Below are 13,890 nucleotides of genomic sequence, written 5' to 3' on the forward strand. Positions count from 1 at the left end.
GACACCCCTCACACCACCATGCTGATCTATTCTTATGTCATTTTAATTCAGTCCTTTGTTACCTGGCAACGTATAGAAATACAATAAAGAAACAGGGATCATTTATTTAACCTCCTGTGATTTAAAAATAAAAAGTCTCCATCTGCATCGACCACCTGCGCAGGATGGGCCACAAAAGGCCCCCGTACCGCACTTTGAACACCCCTGTTCTATATTAAAATGAAGCGCACAGGATCCTCTAAAATAACAGAGAATGACTGGGGAAGAAAAAAACCCAACTCCAAACCAACTGGAATATGATAATCATAGTAATACAGAAAGCGTTTTCAGATCCACCCTTTAATTCAATGTCTGGATGGCTCAGAGGGAGGCTCCATGTCAGCGCTGCCAAAAAAACATTTCCACACTTTTTCCTTCATTTACTTGATTTAGTCTGTACGAAACAAGGAAAACTGGCTCAAAGGAGACATTTGCTTTCTTATGAATGTCTCACCATAAATGGAGAGAATGCAAAGATGGAAGCCCTGAAGGACCGAGTCCAATTTCTGCTCGCAATTTTCCCTGCTCTTTTACCTCCTTGCAACATTTACAAACTACTTAAAGCTGCTTCATGTAATAAAATAAAACAGACCCACAATTAACTCGCTATAAAAAGACGGTCTTTTTATGCCTGTAAAAAAAAACTGCTTTCCATTTTTTCTTGGTCTGTGTATTTACAGCGAAGATTTATCTCCAAGTCCGGTGCAGGAAAAAAAAAAAAGACCAGGCGGACTTCCGGACCCATCCGAAGGAGTTTACACGGCTAAAACTAAATCTTACCAAGAGCTTTGGGTCTCAGTTCCAGTGTTAATATCTTATCACACTTGAAATCAGGCAAAACTAAATTGCAATTAACTTTTCAGCCAAGTATAGCAGCTTGTTTTAAGTTAATGATTCCTCAAGATTGATTAAAAAGGACATAGTTTTAGTGGTAGATCTTAGTTCACGTTAGGTAAGCCTTGGCTTAACTTTTTTTTTTTTTTTTTTTTTTTTGCAAATTAAGGGTTTGTAAAGTGGTTTTTTGCTTTTATTCTTCGTGTAATGTTAATTTACCAAAATAAAATGAAACTCAACTGAAAAATGTCTCATTATAAGTGATATAATCTCCCTGTGGAACCGGTATTTTTCCATCAATATAAAGGAATTATTTACTTAGAACAAGCTCCAACATCTTGGTGAGAAGTTACTTTTAAGTTGGTTTTGTCTTACTTTGAGAGTACTGAGATATTTGCTCTCAAAACTAAATTTAAAAAATTCTTGGGAAGATTTTCTTTTTGCAGTGTAGTCCACATCCCTTTTTTGATTTCCACCAACTCCTCTGCTGACCTGGAATTTCAGCGGAGGCGTTTGGGAACGGTGAATGTTCCAGGTGGGCCAGGGTGCAGCCAGGTGTTGGGTTTCTCACCCAGATTTAGTCCTTTGTGTGGCTTGTTCCCATGACGAAGCATGCAGGCGACCGGGCTCCGTCAGATAAACACAACAGAGATAAACCAAACACTGCTGTCTTCGTCGTCCCTATAAACACACAGAGAACGAATGCGGCTGACGCACTCCGTTTTCCAAGGAAAACAAGCAAAAGAATGCAGGCCTTGAAATTCTCTTCCACACATTCACCGCGGTACGACGGCTTTTTAACGCTTCCTTCCACCCGCAGGTGAGTGGCCTGCCGACCCCCGACCTCATCTGGCAGCTGAACGGACACACCATCCGTCCCGACTCGTCCCACAAGATGCTGGTGAGGGAGAACGGGGTGCACTCTCTGGTCATCGAGCCGGTGACCAGCCGCGACGCTGGCATTTACACCTGCATCGCCAGCAACCGGGCCGGCCAGAACTCCTTCAACCTGGAGCTCATCGTTGCGGGTGAGTTTAGAATGCCGCGCGGGCGATGGTCGCAGGGCGTGGTTTTACCGTCGCCTTGGTAACGACGACTCTCTTGACAGCTAAAGAGATGCACAAGGCGCCCTCGTTTGTGGAGAAGCTGCAGAACACGAGCGTGGCGGAGGGCCACCCCGTGCGGCTGGAGTGCCGCGTCACGGGCGTTCCTCACCCGCAGATCTTCTGGAAGAGGGAGAACGAGTCCTTCACTCACAACACAGACAGAATCAGGTACCGGTCTGCAGTTCTTGCTTTGTGAGAACGATTCGTCTTCGCAACGTTTTCCACATTTTGTCACATGACAGCCACGGAGTGTGATGTGTTTTAGTTGGATTTTATATGGGATTTATTATGATGGACAGAAATGGAAGGAGGAGGAAATATGCTACCCTGTTTTTGCCATGGAAGCCTGAAACGTTTGCTGTACATTTGGACTTTTCAGAACCACATTTACAATTACAGCTATGTGTCTGTTAGGGAACGCATCGTCCAGCTTTGCAGATGGAGATTAAAAATTATGCACATTTTCTGCAAAACATACCCAAGTCAGATTTGATGGAGATCATCCATCTGGGCAAGTTTCCTGGGCAAAGGTCTGGACTTTGACTGGGCCATTCCAACCGTTTTCAGTGTAAAAGAGGCCGAATACAAATGTGTGCAACACTTTGGATTTTTATCAAGTTTGAAAATGTTTTGGATGGTTCATTGCATTAAATCCCAGTAAAATGTCTGCGGTTTGAGGGTTAGAAGTAAATTTGTATCAGTAACACTGATGCTCCTTCCCAGCATGCACCAGGACAACTGCGGCTACCTATGCATGATAATCCAGCCAGCTCTGAAGGAAGACGCCGGGTGGTACACTGTGTCGGCCAAGAACGACGCCGGCATCGTTTCCAGCACCGCACGCCTCGACGTTCACAGTAGGACCAAACCGCCTGCAGAGTTGCACGTTTCCTCCCACACACTTTGCCGCTGGTTTCTCTGACTCTCCGTTTCCCCCTCCTCAGCTCAGTGGCAGCAGCCGAACCTCCCGAAGCCCAAGAAGGTCCGGCCCTCAGCCAGCCGCTACGCCGCGCTGACGGAGAGGGGGCTGGACGTGAAGGCGGCCTTCTTTCCCGACTCCAGCCCGCTCCCTCCCGGCGGTCTGGTGGAAAGCGACGACCTGTAAACGCGCAGAGATTTTTGACTCCAACCCCCTCCCACCCGTGAAGGCTGCCCTCGACCCCCCCAAACACTCCTGAGACATAAACAGAGAGGCAGGGGGCAGACTGAACTCTAGTCCACCACCGAACTGCAGAGAGGGGGCGGGTGCAGCTTTGGTTTCCTTCTTATAAACCCTTTATAGTAAAGAAATTAAGGTGACTTGGAAGGTGATTGAAGTGCTTATGATGAGAGAAGAGAGTTAAAGTGCCTCTTAAAGTGCAACACAGATTCACTACGCATGCACACGTCCGATACCTGCAGTAATGGATCTGAGTGGCCAGAATGTAAAGGGACAGGAAGAGGTGAACTCTTCCATGCTGAATGTTGAAGGTGTGGAATGACGAAGGTTTGAGGTTAAGGTGAGGAGGATGTACGTGGAAGAGCAGGTGTACAGTGGGATGAGAGTAAAACGCTTTAAAGATGGTTCATTTAGTCGATTTTCCTCCACTTTGGAGGTTCATCTTTCCTAGCCGTGTGCAATGTAATGTTCTGACTCATGACAGGTTTCGGTGTAGCTCTCCTGCGCAGCACAGATCACATTTTTATTCTATTTACCTTCCCAACCAGCCTATCTTAAATTATACCTTCAAAAAAATTAAGTTTTATAAACGTACTGCCTTAAATCACTTCCATTAAACACATTTTCTTTGCATGTTCTTTTCAGACACCTGTATAGTGCCAAACAGCTTTTACATGGATGTATAAAACACAACTTCTTGCAGTATTCAGGGGTAATAAACACTCAAAATAATAAAAAAAGGAAATTAAAATATATTTATATCTATCATTTTGTCTCTGTTTAGACGTCTCTCTTGTATCAGCTGACATTAAAGTGCTGGCACCTTTCTACGCCAATCAGTGCCTGTATACAGACTGTTCTCCTGATCTCATTTTAGCTCATGAACTGTAATAAAATTCCACATCTGAAGAAAGTGAAATGTTTTTATAAACCGGCGGTCCTCATTATCGAAATATTTTTAGAAGGTCCATTTCGTAGGCTGTGTAAAAGCTAAAATTAGCTAAAATGATGTCAATATGTGGGCTATAACTAGCAAGTTGGCTAAAACTAAACTGCTAAACGGATTGGGTCAACGATAATCAACATGGTACATGTAGCCCAAGTGCTATTGATAGCATTTGAGCTAATTCTGGTCATTTTCATGCAACAAACAGAAACTATCTGCTGTTTTAAGCTGCTTAGGCTTCGACACAAACCTGGAACCTGCATAACCGCTCAGCATCGCAACCCGATTTGGGTCCGACCGATATGCACACAGGTCCCTCCTAAATTTCTTCAACAACAGACATAATAAGCACAATGAAGACCAAGGGACAAAGCAAACAACTTTCTTTGAAAAGTATAAAATACAAAAGGGTTGTACATTTTGCATTGAACTGCAAACATTGAGAGCAGGAGGACAAAAACAACTAAAGTTGCCCATTCATTCGACTTTTTAAACAATTCTTTTTAATGGTAGAGATGAACCTAGCATCTTCTTACTACTGGACATGACGGTCACCTCCGTCGTCCCTGCAGGTCCGAAGTTGTAACCAAACACAGAAAACATTCCCCGATCTAAAAATACCACCCCCACCTCTAATTTCCTCCAGCTGCAGCCCAAAGGGCCTCGTTCCCGGACAGGCCCCCACCAGAGGTGGGATCAGGAGGGCGATGGTGTTGGTGGGGGACCCAGGGGGTAACGTGCTGGGGGAATCTCCCGAGGGAGGTGGGGAAAAACAAAACATGAGCGCTGGAACCAGCAGAGAGCGTTTGACAGTCATGGAAAATGAGCTGCAGCGTTAAATCTGGTGTTTAAATTTAGGACCCCGGGGCACAGAGGTCTGGACAGGGCCAGACACTTTGGAGTCAGCAGCGTTAGTCATAACACACACACACACACACACACACACACACAATGCGGCTCAGTGACTCAGCAGGATAGCTCTGAAGGCAGATGAGGGATTTCATCTTCTAACTCGGCCTCATCTCCGTCCATACTAGCATAAAGCCGTCGCTCATCATTAGCATCCTCGCTTAAACAAGACATCCAGAACTGAACGGCTTTCCTTCCTTCTGCACCAGTGATGTCACTCCCTACATGGCCAGCTGCAGTCCCCCGTCCACCACCAGCACCTGTCCTGTAACGTACGAAGAGTCCAACAGGAAGAGGACGGCAGTGGCTGCCTCCTCTGGCGTGCCAAACCTCCCCAGAGGGATGGCTCGAGCTCTGGCCTCCTCCTGGAGCCCCGCGGTCATGTCAGTGTGGATGAAGCCTAAAACAGAGAGAGGAAAGAGTTGACTGAAAACAGAAAAAGAAAGGTGGTGACGTATGAAGACTGCGTGCCCACGCCGTACCTGGAGCTAACAGGTTAACCCGGATGTTGCGTGAAGCCACTTCTTTGGCTAGCGAGCGAGTGAATCCTTCTAAACCGGCTTTACTGGCGCCGTACGCACACTGGCCGGAGTTTCCCTTCAGGCCCACCACAGAGCCTGAAAACACGGCTCCGTTAAGGCAACCAGGTATGATGGGAACGCGTGCAAACACAGCTGCTTGCTCCACAAACGATTCAAATCAAATTACTTCAGTGATCTCTTAACATGTGTTCCTTTAAAAGAAAAATGTAATTAAGGGAATTTTAGAGGTTAAAACTTGAGGTTTTCTTGGGAATTACCCCGTCTGAACTCAGTAAACTCGTAAAATAATTTACAATGTAAAAAAAAAAAAAAAAAAAAAAAAGAAGAAAAAAAAATCAAATTTAGTGCTATTCTATGAATTCCATCTATGTGAGGTAAACAATGTGACTCTGCTGCCTCCTGGTGTCTAAACTGCTAACCTACAGCTAATGCAGAAGCTCTGAAGCAGACCTATGTTAACGATGGCAGCTCCAGGGGTCCGCAGCATGCTGCGCAGTGCGGCCCTGCAGGTCAGCATGGGGCCCAGCAGGTTGGTGTGGAGCACCGCCACCATGTCTTCAGGCTTCGTCCTCAGTAGCAGAGCATCCCTGATGACAGGATCATAAATATTCATACAGCGCCCCACACAGTCACTACCGTCCTGAAGCTTAAAAATCTTTTACATAAATGAATCTTCTTGGGTGTGCCTTAATCTAATGCTGAATAAAATATATATTTGGTACTTTGTATAACCACCATTGTGTAACAATACAGTAAGTTTTCCAGTAACATTTAGCAAACAGAGACAGATATTTTTATCCTCTAAATAATTTTCTCAGAAGCGCTGCACTCTTTAACAGAACTCAGATTTTCTAAAAGATTCAAATCCGGGTCCCAATATTTTAATAATAATAACGATAACTTTATTTATAAACTGATTCCAAACAAAGTACTTAACATTTACAAGGAGTTAAACAAAAAGTCCCTACAATAAAACAAAACAGTTTAAAGACATAAAACACCACAATAGCTATAAAACATCTTGTTTCTGGTGAAGCACTTCTGTGTTCATTTGGTCTTTTTTATTATTATTAACATGTTGATAGTTAATGGAAACCAGGACCACAGCACCACTGTTCCTCCACCGTGCTCATCTGGGGCGTCAGCGGCTTTTTCACATTCCCCTCCTGTGTTTCACACTAAACACACTTGGAGTTTTTGCAGCCAAAAAGTTTAACATTAGCTAAGCCTGGCTAAATCTAAAATAACTTAAGCATAAATTAAGAAATACTTAAGTTATATTTATTTTACTTGAATTTTTGTTCCCCAAACTGTACTGACATTAAAAGTTGGATTATTATTTAAAAACAAAAACAAAACAAAACAAACAAACAAAAAAAAACAGTGTGAATATGCTACAATAAAAATACATTTCTCTTAAGGCTTTCAGCACATCAGTTATCAAGTTGGGTCTACAGACCAGAAGATATTAATACTTCTAGAAGTGCAGCTGAGATTTCTACTCTGCTGCCCACCTGTTGATTCCAGCAGCGTTCACTAGGTAAGCCATGTCTCCACAGGTCTTCTGGATAGTTTCAAAGGTTTCCTGCACCTGTTCCTCCTTAGAGACGTCACAGCTGAAGGCCCTGTGGTCAGCTAAGGAGGACACACACACACACACACACAACATTTGTGAGTGAGCAAGCCGATGCATTGTTACAATCTGTTCTTAACCAAATGAACAAACTTCAACTTTTCCATTTAAACTCTTTAGACTAGTAAGTCTGAAGGGGAAACTGTACAGCGAACGGCAGCACAAAGAATCAACTCGAAATCTGTCCTGTTTTTGTCCATTCACTTCAAGTATAATTCAGATAAACACAAAGGTGTCTGTCTATCTTTAAGTGCCAGAGAAGTAGATATGGGAGGACTTGTATCACCACAGCGTCTTTGCCTCCTCTGCAAATGAAAGCAAAGTTCTTCATCCTGATGACATGTTCATGAATTACAGCACCTCCGTGTAGAGAAGCCACAGCAGCCTCGGCTGCCTCCTGGTTCCTGGAGACCACTGCTACCCTGCAGCCCCTCTCTGCCAGCAGGCGGGCCACAGCCTCCCCAATCCCCCTGGAGCCTCCGCAGACCACCGCCAGCCTGGACATGACCCTGCTGGGGAGGACACAGTCCCACCCGAACAGTTGGAGGAAAAACTAAAAACAGCCAAGTAGCCTGGGATTATTCATCTCTGTGAGATGAAGTGCATGTTACACGTACAACTGGTTCTTACCTTATTTCGTTCTGTTAAACCTCAGTTGCCTTGACTGGCTTAGTAAAGCGAGACTAGCAGGATTCTGAATATACAGACGCCGCCATGTTTCCGAGCCTATATATGTGTTGCTAAGCACCAGCCAACAGAGGGCGCTGTGGACCCACTGAAAACAGACACCGGTTGAAAATGTCGCTTTCCTCCACAAGATTGTTTCAAGTAATATTTTCGGTAAGTGTTATAAAGCCAGAATGTTTTAACTGAGTCACAATTTTCGAAGAAGTATATAAAAGGCGGAAGTAAAACTTTAGAGAAAGCATGTTCAGTAGTTGTCTAAAATGGGGTTCAGTTTCCTACTGAATTTCTTATTTTCAATCATAAGACTTAACACAAAATATGTACATCAAATTTTACTGTAAAAACGAAATATTTTTTTTATTCTACAATTTCTTTAAAAATATTCCCAAACCTACAACAGACCAGAAGGCCAGAAGAAGGGGGGAGGGAGGAGGAACCAGCAGGTCAACAACTTCAAACTCACATCCACAGCTGCAATGGAATGATCAAGACCAAAGTAAACATTTGTGCTAAAGTGGCCTAGTTCAAGTCCAGAACAAAATACTATTGAGAATCTGTTGCAAGACTTGTAAGTCAATGTGAACAGACTCTCTGCACTTAAGATATTTAGTGCAAAGAAACATTTCAGTCTTTAAAAGTGCAATGCAATAAAAAATGCTCATCATAGGAGGAGAAAGAAAGCAAAAGACTGCATTGCAGAAAAATGAGTAATGGCAGGAATGGGTGGCCTTGTCCCACACCTGAACATCACACTGCTTCTCTGCAAGATTTATCTGCTGAGGTTAAACAATATTCACACGTAGCGCACACCTCTGGCCCCCCGGGGTCCTGTGAATCATATCCTCCCTGCAGCAGAAATCGGCGTGCTTTAAACGTCCCAGCTCCTTAACACGGTGTTCCTGACTGTAGTCTAGCTGTAGAGCCAGATTGGATTTGTATTCAGATCACCTTCTGAACACATTACTCCTCTCTGTCACACCTTGGTGATCCAGTGATCCTTGCCAGCAGAGCTGTGTACTTTTCTAACGCACAAACACTCCTAGGAAAAAAAAAAAAGTTTTCATTGATTTTCTGAAAGTGTTTTCCAGAAGACGTTGCAGTCCTGAGAGAAAATGTACTGTCTGTTCGTCCTTCACAAACAAAATCTGAACAGGAACAACCTGATGCTGAGCTCCTGAACTACATTCAGTCCTCAAAAGCTATTTTTGAACCACCTACTGTACCGTGACTTCTATTTTTAAACACATCCCAACCCTCCATGCACGCACCAAGTGGAACAGAAAATTATGCAAATGCACACAGAAGTTAGAATCTATTTCGATTATATGCTCTTGTTCTTATTTCTGCTGCCAAGTGCATACAGTCTTGAGCTCGCATATCAGAATAACCTATTTCCATGGTAACCCGACCACTGCAGGGGACTGAGTGCAACACGATGACCTCTGTGGTTGCATGTCAGCTCCTGTCAGTGTTTCCCAGCAGAGCTCACCGGGGGAGGCTCACCTCTGTCTGAGAGGCTCTTGGTGGAAACAATGACCGCATGTACCCAAACTCACTCCAACTGTGTCCTGAGGAAAAACCAGAGCTGCTGCTGCTGCGTGTGCATGCATACAGAGCAGAACCTTAACATGGATGTGAAAAAATACATCCACTGGTTTAGAAAGATTTCAAAAATAAATTCATCAGAGAAGCAACCTCAAATTGAAAAAAAAAGCAAAAATACTAACATAAGTTTGGGTACATTTATTTGATGGGGGGAAAAGCAATTTCCTGGAAATCTATTTTTAGTACAATCTCTCCTCTTTTTAAACTTTTCTGCTTTATTTCAAATGAATCAGGGTGTCTAGGAAACTGTAATTATTAACCCGTGGCTTTCTGTTTCTGAGAATCTAATGCAGCAGTGACCCGTTTACCACAGTGACTCCTTAAAATGGGAAAGCCAAGCAAACATGGCTGCAAAGTCCTCAACTCAGTGCAATTTGTAGTTGGATTATAATTAGCATCGATTTGGAATGTAACCAAATTTAACTTTGTACATATGACAGGATTGAGTTGTGTCTCTTTATATTTATAAAATGGATTATTTTGTCTTGTAATGTGCATTGAGCTGAAACTTGATGAGAATTGGATATATATATATATATATATATAAGAATAAAAACAGAAACTTTGGACATATCTGCAAGAAAATTGGTTTTGAAATGCTCTTTTAATACGACCTCAAGATCGAGTTTTATGGCAGCAAAGCCTCTCGGTGGATTTGGTGTAAACAAGGGATGGATGAGTGGAAAAGCACTCCATACTCACCGTTAAATACATCGGTGGATCTGTGATGCTGTGGGCCAGCAAAGACCCTGAGGATTAAATAATCTGGTGGCCTCCGTTAGAAACTGAAGAGGGGAATTGACATTTAGCAGGATAAGGATTCAAAGACATAAATACCCAAATAACCTTGAAATGGTTCACACAAAATCAACATTTATCCACAGTCATCTCAGTCCGCAAAAACCTAAAAAAAAAAGATTGGATAAAAGGAGTCTTTTTTAAACCCTCTTCACAAGGGCCACCAGTTATTGCAGGAGATGGTGCTCAGCTGTTAATCAACACTTCTGTACATCTGTACTCCTAATCTGACCAGGAAGAAACGGCACCATGACAAAACATAAGACCTCAACAAAATACAGAAACAGTTTGATTTTATTGTTATAGATTTTTTTTTTGTTTTTACAAAATATGTGATTCCCTCAAATGCTTCAGAATATTTTTTTTATTTTCACATAACAGACATGATGTGCCAAATAATTAGATTTCAGTTTTACTAGTTTTAGGCATAAAACAGACTAATTAAGACAAAAAAAAAAAAAAAAATCAAGTAAGTCACCTTGGCGTATAGACAACATGTTAGACTGGATGAGGCAAACATTGTTTGCTGATGCTCAGAAACGAATGAACAGACTTGAAAGTCACTTCAAGAAGCACTTCATGTTTGCAAACTGTGCAGCATATGCATGAGACGACAACCAGGTGTTGGTGAAATTAGCAATGCCGTGACAGTGCGTACGTCAGTAGAGATTTGTGCATTTATGCCTTTTTGGGTAAAGATGAAAGGCTAACTGGTGAAATGAGAGGAGAGTTTTGAGCAAATAGTCTGAGGTTGGTGTGATTGCCAAGACATCAGATTCATTCTACTTAAAAAGGATAAAAAACAAAAACAAAAAAAACAAGACCCGGACAGTGACGTGTACCATCGTTCTCCACATATCAGACAAATTATAACATTTTCCAGCAGTCAGTCACACAGTGGTCCCCCTTAACGAACAACAAAAGGCAAAATAAGACAAAAAAACAAAAACAAACAAAAAACAAACATTGAAAACGTGTGCTTGAAATTCTGGGTCCCGATTCTAAAAGCCAGAGTTGGCCCAAGTCAACGTTAAAATCTGAACAGGCTTCAGACGAAGACGACGTGAAAAGGTCAAATTGCACTAACCGTGTCAGTTGGTCTGCGATAACATGAAGGACTGCATGGACTTGATGATGATTTTAGAGAAATGTTTCCTCCTGCTGCAGCACAGTAGTCAGTCTAACCCAGCTAATTTCATTTCATTTCATGCTCAACAAGCCACAAATGTGACACAAGCCCCTCAAATCACAACATATTAAAAGGAATTCAAGTCTGTATCACATTTAAAACGGAAAAAAAAAAAAATTAAATAAAGGGCTCAAAGTGATTGATTTCGATAAAAATCTGAGATTCCACAGAATCACACAACACGCCTCTTCCTGTGGAGGGATACGTCGTGCTACTTTAGGCAAACAGTCTGCGCTTCGGTCAGCAGTGTGCTTTATTGCCACAAGTCACATTAGGAAAGAGTTATTAGTGTTTAAAAACAGAAATCCCAGTGAAGGGTTACTGTGTGGGGTCAGTCTTAAGCTCTTCCAGCAGCAGGTATCGGCCTCTGAAATGCCTCGCAGAGATAAATATACAAAAACAATCTGCTTTGTTTCTGAAATGTAATGTGGCTCTAGTGATGCAGAGCTCTGTCTGGGTTCGGCTACTGTCGGGGGGTCAGGAGAGCAGCTACTCTGGTCAGTGAATATATTAACCAAAACGTACAAAAACTACTTTCGACTGCAAAAAAAGTTAATCTGGAGTGTAAATTTTTAAGACGTTTACATCCTCACTTTCCGTCCAGGCGGTGGCTTTACTAACGACATGCAAATGTTTTGATCTTTGAAGGTAAAAGTCTGAAACAGGAACCTCCACCTCACCTCAGGAAAGGACAAAAAATAGTCATAGAAATAAAAAAAATAAAAAATAAAATCTGCCCAATGGCACAGAAATATTTAGTCATGTGCAGCATTCACAAATTTGAGCTTTGAGGATTCACATGTGCAATACAGCAGATCTCACTTCTACTCCTCTTGTTCAGGTAATGGGAGCAGCGGAGGATTCGGTTTTGTTGTTTTTCTTGCGGTGCAGCGCCTCGTTTGTTCCGGTCAGCTCCGTCTCCCTGCTGATAGCTTGAAACATTGATAAAACCTTTACCAGCAGGCCAACAGAAGCTCTGCGAACAGGGTCAGCTATGACATGAGGCGAGTGCACTACTTAAAGGGATAGTTCAGGGGTTTTCCAGGTGTATTGAACAGAGTTCCTGTTTGTTTGTTTTTTTTAAGATTATTTTATTTTAGTTTTGTTCTAAATTTATCCAGAACTGAAACATAAAAGAAACCATTTCCAAATTTTAACATCTATAAGAAAACTATGATTAACAAGCTTTTATGACAGATAGCATCTTACAGGTGGAAGCTAACTGTTAGCATCTTCATTAAGTATAAATCCACAATAACTGATCCTGGAGGCTGAAGCTAACGGCTAGTCCAAGACCAAAACGGACTTCTTAGTGTTAAAATAACTCCAATTTAAGCAGCGCTGTAACATTTTTATTTTTTGCAAACCATCTTCCGTTGTTTAATTACACAGGAAACTGAGGCAGTGGGTCGGTCGCCACGTCAGAGTGACTAATTTATAGAAAAGTCCTGTAGCGTTAAAAAAAAACACCCCAATAAAAGTGTCCACTTGCAGCTGGACTATATTTGCTTTTTACACTGCTTTACTTTTATATAAGAGCAGAAATACGTCACTAGTTACTTTCCTGTTTCACACAGGAACACCTCCACTGGCGCACCACCTACTACTTCCATTTCTTGTATAAATAGTCATTGGATTTAGTGGAAATAATTGGCTGATTTAAATGTGACAACAGCTTAAAAGTCCTTGCAAAAAAAATAAATTAGAGGAGTTCATAAAAGCTGCTTTGTTGTTTTGAGACCAGTCGTTTTAAATCTACTTTGGTTTTGGGCCCTGTTGGACTTCAGCTAATCTGGATTTATCCTGACTGAAGACACCTAAAGGAGTTAATCGCTGCATGTAAGATGTTTACTGCTGGTAACTTTACAACTCCAGAACTATCCCTTCAATCTCTCGATGTGTAGCTTCATAAAACGTCAACATGAAATAAGTTAAAAAGTGAAACAATCGGATGAATATCTCATATGGGTCGTTTCGGAACCGGTTATGGTTGTGTCCTTATGTACGATAAAGTGAGGAACAGTACAAGGCACCCATTTTACAGCTGAGTTGTTACAAATATATAAATAACCAAGAAAAAAACAGAAAGGTTTATGAGTAGTGTGCTATTTTCTCCACCTAACTCCGTCGTTCGCTGTGCTTTTTTATGAAAACAAAATGTATTTCTCTCCCCCAGCTCCAAGTGATTTTAACTTCAAGTGTTGTTGGGGCGGTTCTCTCAGCAGCGTTCACGCCGAGCCCGAGCGTCTCTGGTTAGATGCTGTCCACAAAGCTGCCGGGGAACAGGCCGGTCCTGCCGTTCCTCTGCAGCGTGCCTTTGAACCAGCCGTCCTCCCTCTTCCTGTGAACAAACACAATGTCTCCCTCCTTCAGTTCCAGCTCGGCCTCGCTCTGCGGGGGATACGACACCACCACCCTGTACCTGGGGAGGACAGCCAGAGGC

At 42.5% G+C, this 13,890-nt stretch overlaps 3 protein-coding genes across 10 annotated transcripts in view; 1 reads left to right on the forward strand and 2 right to left on the reverse strand.

Annotated features, from left to right (window-relative positions):
- LOC103137138 (palladin) overlaps positions 1-3,714 on the forward strand; it is a 73,221-nt gene extending 69,507 nt beyond the window's left edge. For all 6 annotated transcript variants that reach the window (XM_016670775.1, XM_007550736.2, XM_007550734.2 and 3 more), the window contains 4 exons: positions 1,694-1,901; positions 1,982-2,147; positions 2,703-2,836; positions 2,924-3,714. In XM_016670775.1, coding sequence (XP_016526261.1) covers positions 1,694-1,901; positions 1,982-2,147; positions 2,703-2,836; positions 2,924-3,084 — 669 coding nt within the window. In that variant the 3' untranslated portion in view covers positions 3,085-3,714. The remainder of the gene's footprint in view (positions 1-1,693; positions 1,902-1,981; positions 2,148-2,702; positions 2,837-2,923) is intronic.
- Positions 3,715-4,450: 736 nt separating this feature from the next.
- On the reverse strand, positions 4,451-7,949 carry cbr4 (carbonyl reductase 4). Of its 3 annotated transcripts, none has more exons than XM_007550732.2 (6): positions 7,799-7,949; positions 7,529-7,677; positions 7,050-7,170; positions 5,986-6,122; positions 5,476-5,610; positions 4,451-5,393 (listed from the first exon to the last, which is right to left on the reverse strand). In XM_007550732.2, exons 2-6 carry the CDS (start codon positions 7,671-7,673, stop codon positions 5,215-5,217), a joined length of 717 nt encoding a protein of 238 aa, XP_007550794.1. In that variant the 5' UTR covers positions 7,674-7,677; positions 7,799-7,949; the 3' UTR covers positions 4,451-5,214. The 3 variants fall into 3 exon arrangements, with proteins under 3 accessions (XP_007550794.1, XP_007550791.1, XP_007550793.1); XM_007550729.2 differs by having other exon boundaries at positions 7,529-7,680; XM_007550731.2 differs by having other exon boundaries at positions 7,529-7,721; positions 7,799-7,947.
- A 2,658-nt stretch (positions 7,950-10,607) lies between these two features.
- Positions 10,608-13,890, reverse strand: part of sh3rf1 (SH3 domain containing ring finger 1) — a 42,547-nt gene continuing 39,264 nt past the window's right edge. The window contains exon 12 of the mRNA XM_007550728.2: positions 10,608-13,869. Within this exon, the coding sequence (XP_007550790.1) occupies positions 13,701-13,869 (169 nt within the window). The 3' untranslated portion in view covers positions 10,608-13,700. The remainder of the gene's footprint in view (positions 13,870-13,890) is intronic.

The sequence above is a fragment of the Poecilia formosa genome, unplaced genomic scaffold (genome assembly GCF_000485575.1).
Source record: "Poecilia formosa unplaced genomic scaffold, Poecilia_formosa-5.1.2 Scaffold37, whole genome shotgun sequence".
NCBI classification, from domain to species: Eukaryota; Metazoa; Chordata; class Actinopteri; order Cyprinodontiformes; family Poeciliidae; genus Poecilia; species Poecilia formosa.